The 14,476-nt window shown below is 43.9% G+C and overlaps 2 protein-coding genes across 4 annotated transcripts; one reads left to right on the forward strand and one right to left on the reverse strand.

Annotated features, from left to right (window-relative positions):
- The first annotated feature begins 348 nt into the window (after positions 1–348).
- LOC136427180 (immunoglobulin superfamily containing leucine-rich repeat protein-like) lies at positions 349–4,416 on the forward strand. 2 transcript variants are annotated; one of them, XM_066415954.1, is made up of 4 exons: positions 349–685; positions 1,697–1,985; positions 2,741–2,935; positions 3,744–4,416. In XM_066415954.1, exons 2-4 carry the CDS (start codon positions 1,758–1,760, stop codon positions 4,176–4,178), a joined length of 858 nt encoding a protein of 285 aa, XP_066272051.1. In that variant the 5' UTR covers positions 349–685; positions 1,697–1,757; the 3' UTR covers positions 4,179–4,416. The 2 variants fall into 2 exon arrangements, with proteins under 2 accessions (XP_066272051.1, XP_066272052.1); XM_066415955.1 differs by having other exon boundaries at positions 1,703–1,985.
- A 1,279-nt stretch (positions 4,417–5,695) lies between these two features.
- On the reverse strand, positions 5,696–14,068 carry LOC136427182 (negative elongation factor A-like). 2 transcript variants are annotated; one of them, XM_066415957.1, is made up of 9 exons: positions 13,665–14,068; positions 12,899–12,959; positions 12,111–12,292; positions 11,041–11,412; positions 10,349–10,655; positions 9,612–9,800; positions 8,823–8,908; positions 7,571–8,022; positions 5,696–6,848 (listed from the first exon to the last, which is right to left on the reverse strand). In XM_066415957.1, the coding sequence occupies exons 1-8, from the start codon at positions 13,806–13,808 to the stop codon at positions 7,795–7,797; spliced, it is 1,569 nt and encodes a 522-aa protein (XP_066272054.1). In that variant the 5' UTR covers positions 13,809–14,068; the 3' UTR covers positions 5,696–6,848; positions 7,571–7,794. The 2 variants fall into 2 exon arrangements, with proteins under 2 accessions (XP_066272054.1, XP_066272053.1); XM_066415956.1 differs by having other exon boundaries at positions 8,823–8,911.
- Positions 14,069–14,476: the final 408 nt, after the last annotated feature.

Raw genomic sequence — 14,476 nt, forward strand, 5'->3', positions numbered from 1 at the left:
CTTTTCTCCATCACATCATGTTTTTTCCATCAGAAACTTGTGAAAACAGCTTCACATATGAACGTCTCCTTCTTTAGCCAACATCGAAATAACATGTGGGTGTTTCCAAACTCTAACGCAAGATTACGCTTTAAGAGAACTTATCTACAGAATGTTATATTAAGGTACCATCCAAGCGGGAAAAGCTATTGGACAATACGAGGCAGCGTGAAACGACCACTCAATCTGATGTCTTGATTTATAGCGCCACCATGCGATAGTTTCTGAAAGCGCAGGCAGTACTGATTTGTTGACTCCAACCTGTCCGACCGCATAACTCGGCAGCACTTAGCCCACCCTTCAGTTAATTGACCGGCACGACTGCAACAGAATTAAGGTGTGAACGCACCGGGGAATGACGTGAATGGCATCCTGACTTCGGGAAAAAAAATATCTAACGTCGACCACCTTCCAAGACCGACTGTGTCTTCATAGGGGGGTAATCAGCCGCCAGGTGTTTAGGGAACTTGCCATTGTCAGTTCAGGAAGTTTTGTGGAATCTACCGTGCTATGTAAACAAACAGTGGGGGTGCAGGTCTACAGGTCACTGACATCGACATGTCGTGCGCAGTTGACAATGGCGTTTCGTCTGATTCCACCTAGAACAACGTAACGTCTGTTTGCATTCTAACTACTTTACATACAGGTAGGTTTTCCTTTATTTCTTGTTCCTTTTTGGTCCGATATTTTGTCGCAGTATTCCTTGTGGCATTATTTGCTCGCCGACGGCAGTGTACAGTAATTAGTCTTAATGAGAGGGTGAGACAACTAGCTGAGTGTCATATCACTGCTGATCTAGTGACGTACATGTGTCAGCAACCATTTTACGTACACAAATAACTGTGACGTATGTACAATCAACTCAGATAATTCCACCGGGTGCCCTAAAACCACGACATTTCAAAAAACATCGAATGTTTTGAACAACTTGATATGTATATATCTTGAAGACTGCTGATACTGTAGCCTGACGAATCGCGCTCCTAGTGGCCAGCCGGCCTGTAAACCGCTTTCCCCCTAGGGGTCAGTAACCTCCGGCCGAGAGCTTGTGTAAATACAGGCTAACTGATACTGCATTAGTGGATCTCTTTGAATTCAATGTTTTTTTGGTGATTTATCACTGTATTAATCTTAAGAATACCCAGCAAAATTATGTGATTTGACGTTACGTGCAAAGATAAGGTGACAACTGACATGTCACGGGTCTTTCTTTGCTGACTTCGGAGTCGCTACGATTGCGACATAAACCGGAAGTAATTTCTTCCATTTCTTCAATGTTGGAAATATCGTCTTGTGTAATGGCGGGGACATATTTAGGGCGGGTCACAGGTTTTTATGGGATAATGGGGATGGGTGTATACACCTTTCTACAATAGATAACTACACAACTTCAAAAACACTATACTACAAATATCAGAATAGGATGATGAAATAGTGAAAATGATATATGTCACCACGATTTATCTTTTTCCTTTAAACCTTCCTGAATATCATTCCATGTAACCGTTGATAATAAACTCCCATATTACACCGTTTTGAACATAAAAACGTTGGATGGGTACCAATAGGGGATTTCAATGCTGAATTTTAACTTAAACAATGTTTTATAAACTGTATCTATACTGTAATACTGTCGCCCGTTTATCGTACATTCTAGCAGCAGTTCCAGCGAAGATGTGAATGGAGAGTCCAGTAAAAAAGTACACATCTAGACAAAAATGAACGCTGACGTCATCCTCTACTTCACGATGATCAGCGCATGCGCAGTTCAGCAGACGAGTGGCTCAGACAAACAGGCTTGTGACGTATGCAGGTGTCAGCAGAAAGGCGCGGTGGACTGCCGGAACAGGGACCTGCTGTCCGTACCAGGAGGGATCCCCGTCACAACAACCTCACTCCGGCTGCAGAACAACAAGCTAACCTGGCTGCTGCCCGGCACCTTCCAGGTACGTCATTCAGTGAAAGAGACTGCCGCCAATGTGGCGTAATTATCACGGGTTAAACTTTATCTGAGCATCAAGAGGTTCTGGGTTCAAATCCCTGACAGGCCCCGATGTTGTGCCCTCGGGAAATGCTCTTTACACAAATTTCCTCACTTTACGTAGGTGAAAATGAGAGGTTAGCTTCGGCTAGAGACTTCCCTCGCATAGCCTACGTTATTAGGGGTCCCGCATTTGAGAACAATACCTCAAGCACGATAAAAACCCACCACAGTTACCGGGGTCCTTCCCGGTCACAACCACCTCACTCCGGCTGCAAAATGACCACCTCAAATGGCTGCTTCCGGGCACCTTCCAGGTACGGCGGGAACAGAAGATTGCACTGCCAACATTTACGAATTTTGCCAATTCAGGGCATTTGATTACTATCCAATTAGTAGAAATATCTTTCAATCAAACGTTACCTCTTACTCATCAAATACAACTTAGCAGAGGTCTCTATATTGCAGAACTTCTGTTAGAGTTAGATGTGAATCATAGATACAGCATAATGGGAATTAATATTGCATCAGGACTACGGAACCGCAAAACCATAACCCAAGCCTGCCGTTCACGGGTTAGTACTGTACACATAAGCATATTGAAAATAGATAAGTCATGAACCATATGTACATAATGTACAAATAGATAAGTCTTAAACCGTGTGCGAAGCAACATCGTGATGGAAGCATTTCTTCATTACTCATCATTGCATCCACCAGGCACTGGACAAGCTCGAGTCGCTGGAGCTTCAGCAAAACAAGCTGGAGCGGATCGACCCGGGGGCGCTGGACGGACTGACGGCCCTGGTCACTCTGGACATCTCCCACAACCAGCTGACCAGTCTGCCCGCAGGCGTGTTCGTCAGTTTGACGTCACTACAGGTGCTCAAGGCTCAGAAGAACGAGATCGTCGAGGTGAGGTCATTGTGATAAGGTCCCATTTGATGAGCACGTCGGCAGAACGTAAGTGATTAAGGTCGTCTTCGCGTATTTAAGGTTGATATCTCGTTTATAGGTTCAATTCATTTCGTTGTGTCCAAAGGCATATCTTATGCAACGGTCATAATTATAATTACTCCGATAGTCCGATGCAACGTTGACCAAAGAGAACAAAAGAGATTCGGCAGTTATAATAGGTTTAGATAGCAGGTTAATTACCGTATTCGCATAACGTTCTGCCTACGTCCTAATTTTACGTACCTTCAATGACGTCGTTTTGGCGTAACGGTTAGGGTGTTTGGCCCAGAACCCAGATGTCCAGGTTCGAGTCCCCTGACATACCATCGATGTTGTGCCCTTGGGAAAGGCACTTAAGAATTAATTTGCTCACTCCACACAGGTGTTAAAAAGGGTACCTTACTTCGGTTCGGTAAAAGGCGGTTGAAGGAAATTGATGGGCTTCGCTTTCCAATAACGTGCCCTCAAAAAGGCTATGGGACAACATTTTACCTTTGCCAATGACCGCTCTTAGTAACTCTATGTTCTTTATACTTTTTCATCTTACGTGTCTAATACCTTTCTTCCTTAATGAATATTTCAGTATATAGTCCCATAATTTTCAAAACAGTTAAGTGATCAGCGGTTTATTTTCTTGAATTTTGTGTTTGTACTGTTAACAAGGCTAGCCGTCTGTAAACGCCTCCGTCAAATTGTACAGCATTACTATGCTGCGGAAGATCATTAAGTTACCACAAAATAAGGAAAATGATACATCCTTCCACAGGTAGACATCGAGGCCCTGGCCGGTCTGGAGATGTTACCTCACCTGCAGCACGTTCACCTGGACAACAACCGCATCTCTCACCTGCCGTGCGAACACCTGGACGTCGTACCTGAGCGCATCTTCCTCCACTTCAACGGGAACCCACTGCGCTGCGACTGCCTGGACGTGATCACCAACCCGCCGTGTCTTACCCGAGACAACCTGGTTGCAGAGTGCACGGCGCCGAGACTGCTCGTCGGACAGACGTCTGAACACCTCCATAAGACCTGTGCAATGTTGTTCTGGTGTTTCTTCGCCTGTGGGTTGTCGTTTCTGATCTTAGGAGCGTCCATGATGTACGCGTTCTCTCGAAAGACTAAGCGCGTCGTGTGCAACCTCTACAACTGCAAGTTCAGATTCGTGCATCCAAGGAGAGGAAGGACAGCGTGGCAATGAGCTGTCATGACTGTGACGTCACTGTGACGTCATTCTGCGTCGGCCATGTTGGTGGGCTAAGGAAATAGGAACCTTTTTTTATCTGAGAGATATTTTAAAGAAACAGTTACAACTGCAAGTTCAGATTCGTGCATCCAAGGAGACCAAGGTCAGCGTGGCAATGAGCTATCATGACTGTGACGTCATTCTGCGTCGACCATGTTGGTGGGGGTAAAGAAATGGGAACTTTTTTTAATCTCTAAGTTTTAAAGAAACAACAGCTGCTTGTTCAGATTCGTGCATCCAAGGAGACCAAGGTCTGCGTGGCAATGAGCTGTTTGTAGTCACATGACTATGACGTCACTCTGTGACGTTTTTATTCTGCGTCGGCCATGTTGGTGGGCTAAAGAAATGGGAACCTTTTTTATCTGAGAGATGTTTTAAAGAAACAATCACAACTGCAAGTTCAGATTCGTGCATCCAAGGAGACCAAGCACGGTCAGCGTGGCAATGAGCTATCATGACTGTGTGACGTCATTCTGCGTCGGCCATGTTGGCGGGCAAAAAAAATGGGAACTGTTTTTTAATCTCTGAGAGATGTTTTAAAGAAACAACAGCTGCAAGTTCAGATTCGTGCATCCGAGGAGAAGAGGGTCAGCGTGGCAATGAGCTGTCATGACTGTGACGTCACTGTGACGTCATTCTGCGTCGACCATGTTGGTGGGGTAAAGAAATGGGAACTTTTTTTTAAATCTGAGAGATGTTTTAAAGAAACAATAACAACTGCAAGTTCAGATTCGCGCATCCAAGGAGAGGAAGGCCAGCGTGGCAATGATGTAATCTAGCGTCGGCCATGTTGGTTGGCCAAGAACGCGTTTGATGTATTCTATCACAGAGTTGCTTTAAATGAACCTGTACAATTGCCGCTTAAGATTCGTACTATGGCAACGAGCTGCTTGGTGTCACGTCATTCAGTTTCGGGAGATCCCAATACTTCAGCACGTTTTTCCAGAACAGCTTCCCGTGGATGTTTGCTTATTTAGCTAGCATCAAAATATTGTATGGGTGTGTTTTTCAACTCTAATGCAAGATTACGCTTTGAGGGAAGTCCTCTGCAGGATGTTAAGGTACAATCTAAGCAGGGAAGACAATGCTGATGACCAAGACGAAGAAACAACCCTTGTCATTTTTGTACATATGTAACTACAGATTCGTACATCCGAGGAAGGCAATGAGCTATTTGCAGTCACGTGACTGTGACGTCATTCAGAGTCGGTCATGTTGGTGGGCTAGGAACGCGTGTGATATATTTTATTTGGTGTATGTTTTAAAGGAACATGAACAACTGTAAGTTCAGATTCGTGAATCCGAGGAGGGCCACGACCTCCTGGCAATGAGCCATATGCAGTCACGTGACAATGACGTAATAGTCAGCCATGTTGGTAGGCTAAGCTACAAGAACTCGTGTGAGATTTTTTTTATCTGAGAGATGTTTTAATTAAGGTAGCATTTCAAGTAAAGAGGCAATAGACACTGTATCAGTTCTACAATCTTTCTGTTGTATCATCATACAGGTACTAAATATGTATTGATAACAGCATAAGTCAGTAGAGAAAAGGCCAAACAGAAACCCTATGCAAAACAACAAATTCCTTGAAACTGTACCCTCAGTGCCTCCTTGGCTGGTACTGCCAAGACTAAGAATGCTTGGCATGTTGTCAGTCATGAGACCATAACACCTGACCCCCAGACACTGTTTACTGCTGCTACGGTACAATGGACATACCTGTCCATATCTGTTCTGTCAGAGGCAATGTATTCACACTGTTACGCTGCACTACTGACATTGAATAAAGATGTAAGCACTATAATAGCATTGTAGCACCTTTCAACAGTTTTCCATGTTCCGATACATGTTCATAATGTTCACTATAGACTAAACTTTGTTTTATAACTAGTAGAGCTGTATTCTCACTAGTTCAATGTACTGGCTTTGCAACTACTTTTCAGTATCTTGTACTCTCCCATGTTAATTGTCCTTTCTCATCAGTATCTGAGCATTGTCACATATCAATTTTACATGTTTTTGCTCATTTTAATAAGAGAAACATATACAGACACGTGGAACTATATAGAGATCACAAGGTTGGTCTGCATGTCTTCCATCTCTTAATTCATGCCTTACAGTTGATCTTAAAGGCATTGTAAGATACTGTTGCACTTCTCATAGGAGGTGCAAGATGTTTTCTTTTCATTTTTAGAAACTGCACATTGCAGTCCACACAGGGTTGGTCTGGTTTTCTTCAGTCTCTTTCACAGTTGATTGCTGCAGATGAGGAGGTGCAAGATTTTCTTTTCTTCTGAGAAACTGGACAGAAGTACAGATCACACAGTTGGTCTGTACTTTTTCAGTCTTTTTCACTCTCCTGTATCACAGTTCATGTTAAACATGCATTATCAAGATCTTTCCTCTTCCAAGAGTGAGAAACTGGACAGAAATGTTTTGTATTTCATGTTACTTTAAACAGTCATTGTTGGGTATTGCTGCACATCTTAGAGGATGTTTTCTTTTCTTGTAAGAAACTGGACAGAAGTACAGATCAGACGGTTGGCCTGTATTGCTTCAATCAGTTTCTTCCACTCCCCCGTTTTGTAGTTCATCTTAAACTGGCATTAGGTACTGCTACACACCTTTAAAGGCATCCAGAGCATTTTATATGGCTTGAAAACTAGAAATATTCTAGCTGCTGTAATCTTTATGAAATTGACATTTAATACCACTGTTTACCTCATTTGCGAGATAATTACATGTTAAAAGTCCTGAAAAGCTGCGCGAAAATAAGCTACAAAGTTATCCCTTGAGTTTCATGCGCCTAGTGTAATTAGACTGAAACAGAACGCAAACCGATCCCGTAGGACACCATATAGAACCCCCTGTTCTATTTGGAAAACATTCTTCAAAACAGCGCTTATAGGACAGGCAGGGTATGTTATCTGGGACAGATTTCTCTCTGTATTGCCATTGGCTCCATGAATGCTCAGGAAAAAAACGAAATGAAAAAAAAAACATCTCGGGCACAGGGCTTATGTAACACATTGCCAAGTATTTCTAAGTCCGCTAGTGCAGAGTACCGTCTCTTTTGTACTTGTGTGTGATTCTGGTGTTCAACTGGAACGGTCCATTCTCTGCATGTTCCGGCGACGTGACTTCACGTTCCAAAAATGGATGACAGCGACAGCGCTGACTGCGCTTGGATTTTCTATCAGTGCTCACCGCACAACGACATCGCATCTTTGCTCTTTGAATGTCGATATGTAATGGTATAATTTTATTGAAACTTATTATGTGTAGAAATGACAAAAAAATTGAGTTTTTTATTCGAGTTTGAAGCCACATAAAGTGCTCTTGATGCCTTTAAGAAAGTTCAAGAATATCTTTCGTTCTTTTAAGAAACTGGACAGAAGAACAGGCCATACAGTTAGCCTGTATTCCTCTTCCATTCCATTTTACATTTTCTTCTTAATTTTGCAGTTCATCAAGAAAAAGCATTGTCAGAGATTGCTGCACATCTTTAACTTCAAGGAGGTGCAAGATTTTCTTTTCCTTCAAGAAACTGGACAGAAGAAGAAATACAGATCAGACAGTTGGCCTGTATTTCTTCAGTCTCTTCCACTCCCCCGTTTTGTAGTTCATCTCGAACAGCGTGTCCACAACCATGTTAGCCTCTCCAGTTCCATCCGGTTTGGGCACGGTCTCTGTGTGTTCGCTCAGCTTGATGGTGACGCTGTCGCCCTGCTGGGGGCATGGGTTCTCCCGTGACCCCGCCATGAAGCCAAGAATCAGTGCCTTTTCTGGCCGCGTGACCTTGAGAAAAATGGTGAAGAAAATATTCAATGACTCAATTCCTTTGCTAACAATTGTTTTCCTGTTATGTTACGTTATATGCACAAACTACATTTTACTTAAGAGACCCCGCCATGAAGCCGAGAATCAGTGCCTTTTCCGGTCGAGTGACCTTGAAAAAAATGAAAGAAACAAGAGTTCAAAGACCCAATATCTTGGCCAACAATCGTTTTCTCATTATTTATGCAAATCATACCATAGTTGGCGCAATTAACAACATAACCATATCCATCCATAGCAGATAAGTTCATTCCTAAGTCATGCCATTTTACCGAGAACACAACCACACTAGTAATGTTTCTCAATTCAGTCTTAGCTTGATGAGAAGCTACATGCACTGGTGATGATAGCAAAGACAGACCCTTTGTACATGTATATCATGTACAATGTACCTGTGAATTTCCAATTTTGACCAGTGGTATAAACAGTGGACCTCAGCTTTTGATGATCCATTCTAAGGGCTGAGCATGCAAGTCAAGTGAGCAACAACAAACTTTTTACTGACGAAAGACAGTGGATGCTGTCTGAAACGTCTGTTTCAAAATTTTATCCAGTTGCTTGAGTAATTATTTTTTACGTATCTTACTACCTGGATGTCTAACTTTCATCAACAAACAAACTTATAACCTTTTACTCAAGAGGGGTCCTAATCTACCACTCCCCATCCCCAAGCAAAGGTTAGGCTTCAGTTCGTTTAAGAAAGTCTTTCTTGGCATTTTTTCTGACTTTCTATTTTGTCAGATTTTTAATAGTATAATCACCTTGTTGGATGTCCTGAACATCTCCTGAGCAGCCAGCATCTGTTCCCGGGTCAGGGACAGGCCCTTCTTCTGCTGGGACTGGGACGCTGCTGGGGAAGAGACTGCATTGTATTATTTATTTGCACACAAAAGTAAATTTCTTTACGCATCTACACGCATAGATGTTGATGGCTAATCTTTTACTCCAACCCAAACAACAAAACTCAATTACAACCTAACCCAACCAACATTGTAACACAGTACACAACACAGACCTCACTCAAATTGTTCCCTTCACTCTATCACTGATAGTATCAGTCTTCTTCAAGGTAAATGACTCGTTGTTACAAACTTTAATGTGAATACAGGTTTGAAAGATCACAATTTGCTAAAAGTAACAAGTCATTTACTTTCAGAAAGCTGTAGTGACAGTAAAAACAATGTGAGTTTGCTGTGCTGCTGCAACAGAACTCTGACTCTCCACAAATATAAACCTGATGAAGCAGAGGTTGACTGTGCTGCTGCTGCTGCAGTTGTTAGTTCATACTGCAGGCCTGCAGGTTGATGCAGGGTCGGCTGCTGCAGTTACTGCAGGGTTAGGGTTTGACTGAGAGCTGTTTATGTGAAAATAAGTAAGAAAGACAACACAAACCTGATGAAGCAGAGGTGGACTGGGCTGCTGCTGCAGCTTGAGGTTCATACTGCAGGCCTGCAGGTTGCTGCAGGGTGGGCTGCTGCTGCAGGTTTGGCTGCTGCAGTGTTAGGCCTGGACTGAGAACTGTTAATGTACGGATATAAAAGAATACAAACCTGATGATGCTGAGGTGGACTGTGCTGCAGCTGCAGCTTGTGGTTCGTACTGCAGGCCTGCAGGCTGCTGCAGGGTTGGCTGCTGCTGCGGTTGCTGCAGGGTCGGCTGGGCGGAGAACTGCGGGGCTTGCAGTTGCTGTTGGAGTTGTTGCTGCAAGTTCTCTCTGGCTGCAGCCACCGAGTTGGGCACTGCGGAGGACAGAGAAGAAAACTTTAGCACTTGAAAGGTAAATGAAGGTTAGACATCCATGTTGTTACATATGCAATATAACAGTTACTCAAGCAACTCAGTAGTTCTGTGCAAAATCATTCAGTTGCTTGAGAGGCTGCAGCCATCGAATTGGGCACTGCGGAGGACAGAGAAGAAATTTCTGCACTTTTGTATGGATTTCTTGATACATCGATAAAGGTCAGACATCCAGGTGGTTAGATACAGGGTATACAAAATAAGCATTAATCAAGCAACTTGATACAATTACAATATCATCCAGTTGCTTCAGTGACTGCTATCTTGCATTATTTATTTCTATTATGTTACCAGTTCGAAAAAGAATCAAATGTAAGAGAAAAACAAGACATATATGTAACAGATTTTAACGCAGTAAATGTCATGACATATGTTTATTTTTGAAAATGACTTGTCACTTGAAATGAAAGTCATGATTATCAAATTTACAAAAAGACCCTTTAAGCTTCACCAGTACCCTAAAAATATATTTTTGTAACAAAGTACTGACCTGCTGTAGCAGTAGTTTGTGTGGCAGGTGCTGTCCCAGGAGTGTTGGTCCTAAGTGCTGTGCTCGGTGCATAGGACGGTGCAGTTACTTCTATCGTCGTCACGGGAACTGCATTCTTCTGCGCCGTTGCCGCGGCAGCCAGCAGCCCGGCTGCGTAGTCGGGCGTTGCCGTGGCAGCATCCTCCTTCTCTTTCTCCTCCTTCATCTTCTGCTTCTCTTGAGTCTCATCCTGCATCCTCTTCCTCCTCTTGGCCTGGCCGCCCAGCGGCTGCTCCTCAATCTCAAGGAACTTCGCTCCACGCTCGCCCTGGAAAACAAACGTCAGGGTTCTAGCTACTGCATTTTAGCATAACAGGTATATCAGTAACCACGCTATCATTTGTGACCACCACTCTTAGTACTATTACATTTACTTTTTCAACTAGTGTAATGTTACTTAGCAAGACCTTACTTGTCTGATAATGTGAAAAATGTTAGTATGATCCTCCAAACTGACAAAAAGTCCTTCTAATTACATGTGGTTGAAAAGAATTAAGTCTCCTCATGGGTGCCCTAAGGCTTATAGTTATAATGTACCTTGTTTCCTTACATTTTCAAAATCTCCTCACTGTGGAAGGACTAAGACCACCTTTCCCACCAGATCAGATTCCAGGAAGATAAGTACAGTAATTAGAAATCTAAATAAAGCACACCTTCCGGGAAGCCGTCATGGCGGCCAGGCGCGCCACGCTGCGCCCTCCCGTAGCAGAGCTACCGTGGAACCCGCTGTGACTTGACGCCGTGAACGACTTCGGAATTCCCTTCAGCGGTGTGGTCGTGTCGATCCTACGCCCGACGGAAAGCGTACGCGCCTTTCCGGGAATCGGAGTGCTTGGAACCCCCTTCTTCTGCTGTAACGCCGCCTCACTGGATTTCTGTAAGAGTTCTGCACGAAGCGTGGCTGATTTCGGTTTCCGTTTCAAGGCGAAGTGTTTGACAGGGGGAGGTTGTTGGCCGAGCATGGCGTTCAGCGCGTTCCTGTTCAGGTATTTACACTCCAGAGGGAGGAGGGACGAGGTGTCCACCTGTAAGAAGGGTGAAAATCACATTGTAAAATTGCTAGTTGTAAACAGCAACGCTTAGTACTGTAAGCTCTTCGCCGCAAACTTAAGGCCGCCGCAAACTTTTCTGCCTTCACAGTATTGGCTGTCAAGTTGTTTTTTGCCCTCCTACCCCCTTGTCTACTATTGTCTCAAACGCGAACTCAAAACCACATGAACTTAAATGCATTTATAGTATATCAGAGACAAAGCCACCTAGCGTTCAAATGTAAATACTGTTGATTGGGCATGTAAAATTTGTGTTTGAGGACAGCCATACCTCGAGCACATAAAAATAACCACCACACTTATCAAAAAAGAGTAGGGGTCCTTCCCGGTGTGAGTGGATCAAATAAATCTGTACTATTTGCAGCCTGTACTGTTCATCAGTACAAACCTGGTGTGTTAGAGGAGAGCCACACCTCAAGCACGTAAAAGAACCCACTACACTTATCGAAAAGCGTTGGGGTCCTTCCCAGTGTGAGCGGATCAAATGAATCTGTCTGTATATGCAGCTTGTACTGTTTAATACAAACCTGGTGACTTATGCCTAAAGGTATATATCCTCCCTGGCAAAATTGGCATTTTGACTTTCCATTGTTTTCTCAATAATGAATTAAGAAAGAACTGCTGAAGAATAGGGAATGCAATACATGTAACGTTACAAGCAAAAACAAACAGACCTCTGACACAGGGCCCCTTAGGTTCTCCACCGTGTCCCCGTACACAGACTGGCTGTCCTCCATGTGCGTGTTGAGGGCGCCGGATTTGGGGTAGGACCGCACGACGTCGGCGATCATCCGCACCCATGCATCGTCATCCTGTAGCGCCTGGGAGATCACGTGTTCCACAGAGGCAGAGGATTCTGGGGGACGAGTTTAGGAAAATAGTTGAAATTACACATCGTTGTGGAATAAAGATAGCTTCTATCAGGCTCCGCGGATAGCTGGTAAAATACTTGTAGTGAAAATTGGCTAAATAGAATGAATAATACTAATAGTATGCTAAGGGAGTTGGCTGCAAAGGGAGGGCCCAAAATGCTATATTGGACCCTCTCTCCGTAGCTGACTTCCTTAGCATACTATTCACTCTATTTAGCCAATTTCTACTATTTTTCCAGCCTTCCGCGGAGCCTTGTAGAGGCTAGAATAAAGAGGCTTAAAGCAACCAGCTTGAAGCAAGCAGATTATTAATCAAAATTTAGTCTCCCTGTAAGGTCTGGAAGATCACATGTTCTGCAGTGGCAGATGATTCTGGGGGAAGAGTTTCGGAAAAATTAATATAAAGGAATATTTGTGTTATACATCATCCTGTAACAAAGAGATTTTTACAGAGTAGCTGAGAAGGCTCTGCCCGGTCACGAAAATTACTACTAGTAATTTTAATTGATAGTTCTGTCTTGTGGACTTTTGAAGCTTAAAGTTAACCTCCTTAAACAAATTTAAGAATAAGAAACAAGTTCCCTGCCCACCTTGCAGCTGTCGTCTGGGCAGATGCACCAGTGCCAGCAGCAGCTTCAGTTTCACGGGAACCTGAGAATAATCAGAGAACACTATTAGATGGACAATGTATGACTACTAGTAGTACTGTAGAATGACAAGCAGAAGAATGACAGAAGGCTTATCATGAAGTTGTTATTTTTCAAGGGCAAAATAATGTTAAGATTTACATTTAGCCAACTACCTTGGCTGCCATAATTTTTACATTTCCATACAGAGATAGAGACACACACGCACATGCACGAACATACATACACACAAACACACACACATTAGTAGTAATAGTACACACTACACACACACAAACATGCACACACACACACACACTTACACACACCAAGGAGGTTTATCAAACATCATTGCACACTCACACATACACGAACACAGTGTGTGGGAGAGAGAGAGAGAGAGAGACAGAGAGAGAGAGGGAGAGACAGGGAGAGAGAGGGAGAGAGAGAGAGAGAGAGAGAGAGAGAGAGAGACAGAGAGAGAGAGGGAGAGAGGGAGAGAGGGAGAGAGAGGGAGAGAGAGGGAGAGACAGGGAGAGAGAGAGAGAGAGACAGAGAGACAGAGAGAGAGAGGGAGAGAGAGGGGAGAGAGAGAGAGAGAGAGAGAGAGAGAGAGAGAGAGAGAGAGAGAGAGAGAGAGAGAGAGAGAGAGAGAGAGGACATGAGCTTTATTTCTGACACAATTCATTCATTGCGAGAACATAGCAAGACCACAAATACAGACACATACCTGCAGCTCCAGGAAGCACTGCCGTGTGTTGTACAGCGTGTCGGGCGTCAGCAGCCCTGTGACGGAGGTGGGCGCCCACAGGTCGTCTGTAGCGCCCAGTTTGTTGTGAAGCCACAGAGCCGTGTCACGGGCAGACGTCGCCATCTTCTTTTCTTGTTGTTGTCCTGGTTAATCTACTAACCTTCTCCCGGCCCTGCTGCCTAACCTCCAAACAGATACAAATTCAGTGGTAAGAGTCTACTTCAGCTGGGAGAAGGTTAACTCGCTAGACGTGGTCTTTGAAGTGCTGGGTTCAATTCATCACGACATCGAGTTCGTGTGTGGGGAGGGGGGCGAATCTTTCTTTGGATAGAGAAGAAAACTAGCACGTGATTCGCTCGGCAGCGCTTTCGAATGGGGGAAAGAAAGCTAGTAGCTCATTCGACTAACTCTTCTAACAGCATTCGCACTGGAGCGCTGCTAGTAATAACGTCACCTGGCGGGAGACAACGTATTTGCATCACTCATGACCCAGGATTGACATTGTGGCAATCAACAGGTTCACCTTTTCTGGCAAAGGCGTCAATGTTTGCATTCCGGATAGAGCGGACTAGACTTTGCCAGCCTGGCGTTTTATGGTCTGCTATCAACCCTGTTTGTTGCTGTGAAACACTGACTTCCTTCATTGATACCCGTAAAATCAAACTTGACGTCGACCTTCAAAGCTTTGTTTTGTCAAGATAAAGCTAACAACCATTACAATCTATCCGTATAGCTTCACACACATATACACATGCACACACACTCGTGGTGACACACAATCACACACACAC

Source organism: Branchiostoma lanceolatum, chromosome 2 (assembly GCF_035083965.1).
Source record: "Branchiostoma lanceolatum isolate klBraLanc5 chromosome 2, klBraLanc5.hap2, whole genome shotgun sequence".
Classification (NCBI taxonomy): Eukaryota; Metazoa; Chordata; class Leptocardii; order Amphioxiformes; family Branchiostomatidae; genus Branchiostoma; species Branchiostoma lanceolatum.

What these genes read in the sequence shown, in the direction of transcription:
- LOC136427180 (XM_066415954.1), top strand. Translation starts at nt 1,758, where the DNA reads ATGAACGCTGACGTCATCCTCTACTTCACGATGATCAGCGCATGCGCA. An exon ending in TGCTGCCCGGCACCTTCCAG is followed by an intron (nt 1,986 to 2,740) that starts GTACGTCATTCA and finishes TGCATCCACCAG; the next exon opens with GCACTGGACAAGCTCGAGTC. An exon ending in AGAAGAACGAGATCGTCGAG is followed by an intron (nt 2,936 to 3,743) that starts GTGAGGTCATTG and finishes ATCCTTCCACAG; the next exon opens with GTAGACATCGAGGCCCTGGC.
- LOC136427182 (XM_066415956.1), bottom strand. Translation starts at nt 13,808, where the DNA reads ATGGCGACGTCTGCCCGTGACACGGCTCTGTGGCTTCACAACAAACTG. An exon ending in TAAGGGGCCCTGTGTCAGAG is followed by an intron (nt 11,413 to 12,110) that starts GTCTGTTTGTTT and finishes CCCTTCTTACAG; the next exon opens with GTGGACACCTCGTCCCTCCT. An exon ending in ACAAACTACTGCTACAGCAG is followed by an intron (nt 9,801 to 10,348) that starts GTCAGTACTTTG and finishes TGTCCTCCGCAG; the next exon opens with TGCCCAACTCGGTGGCTGCA.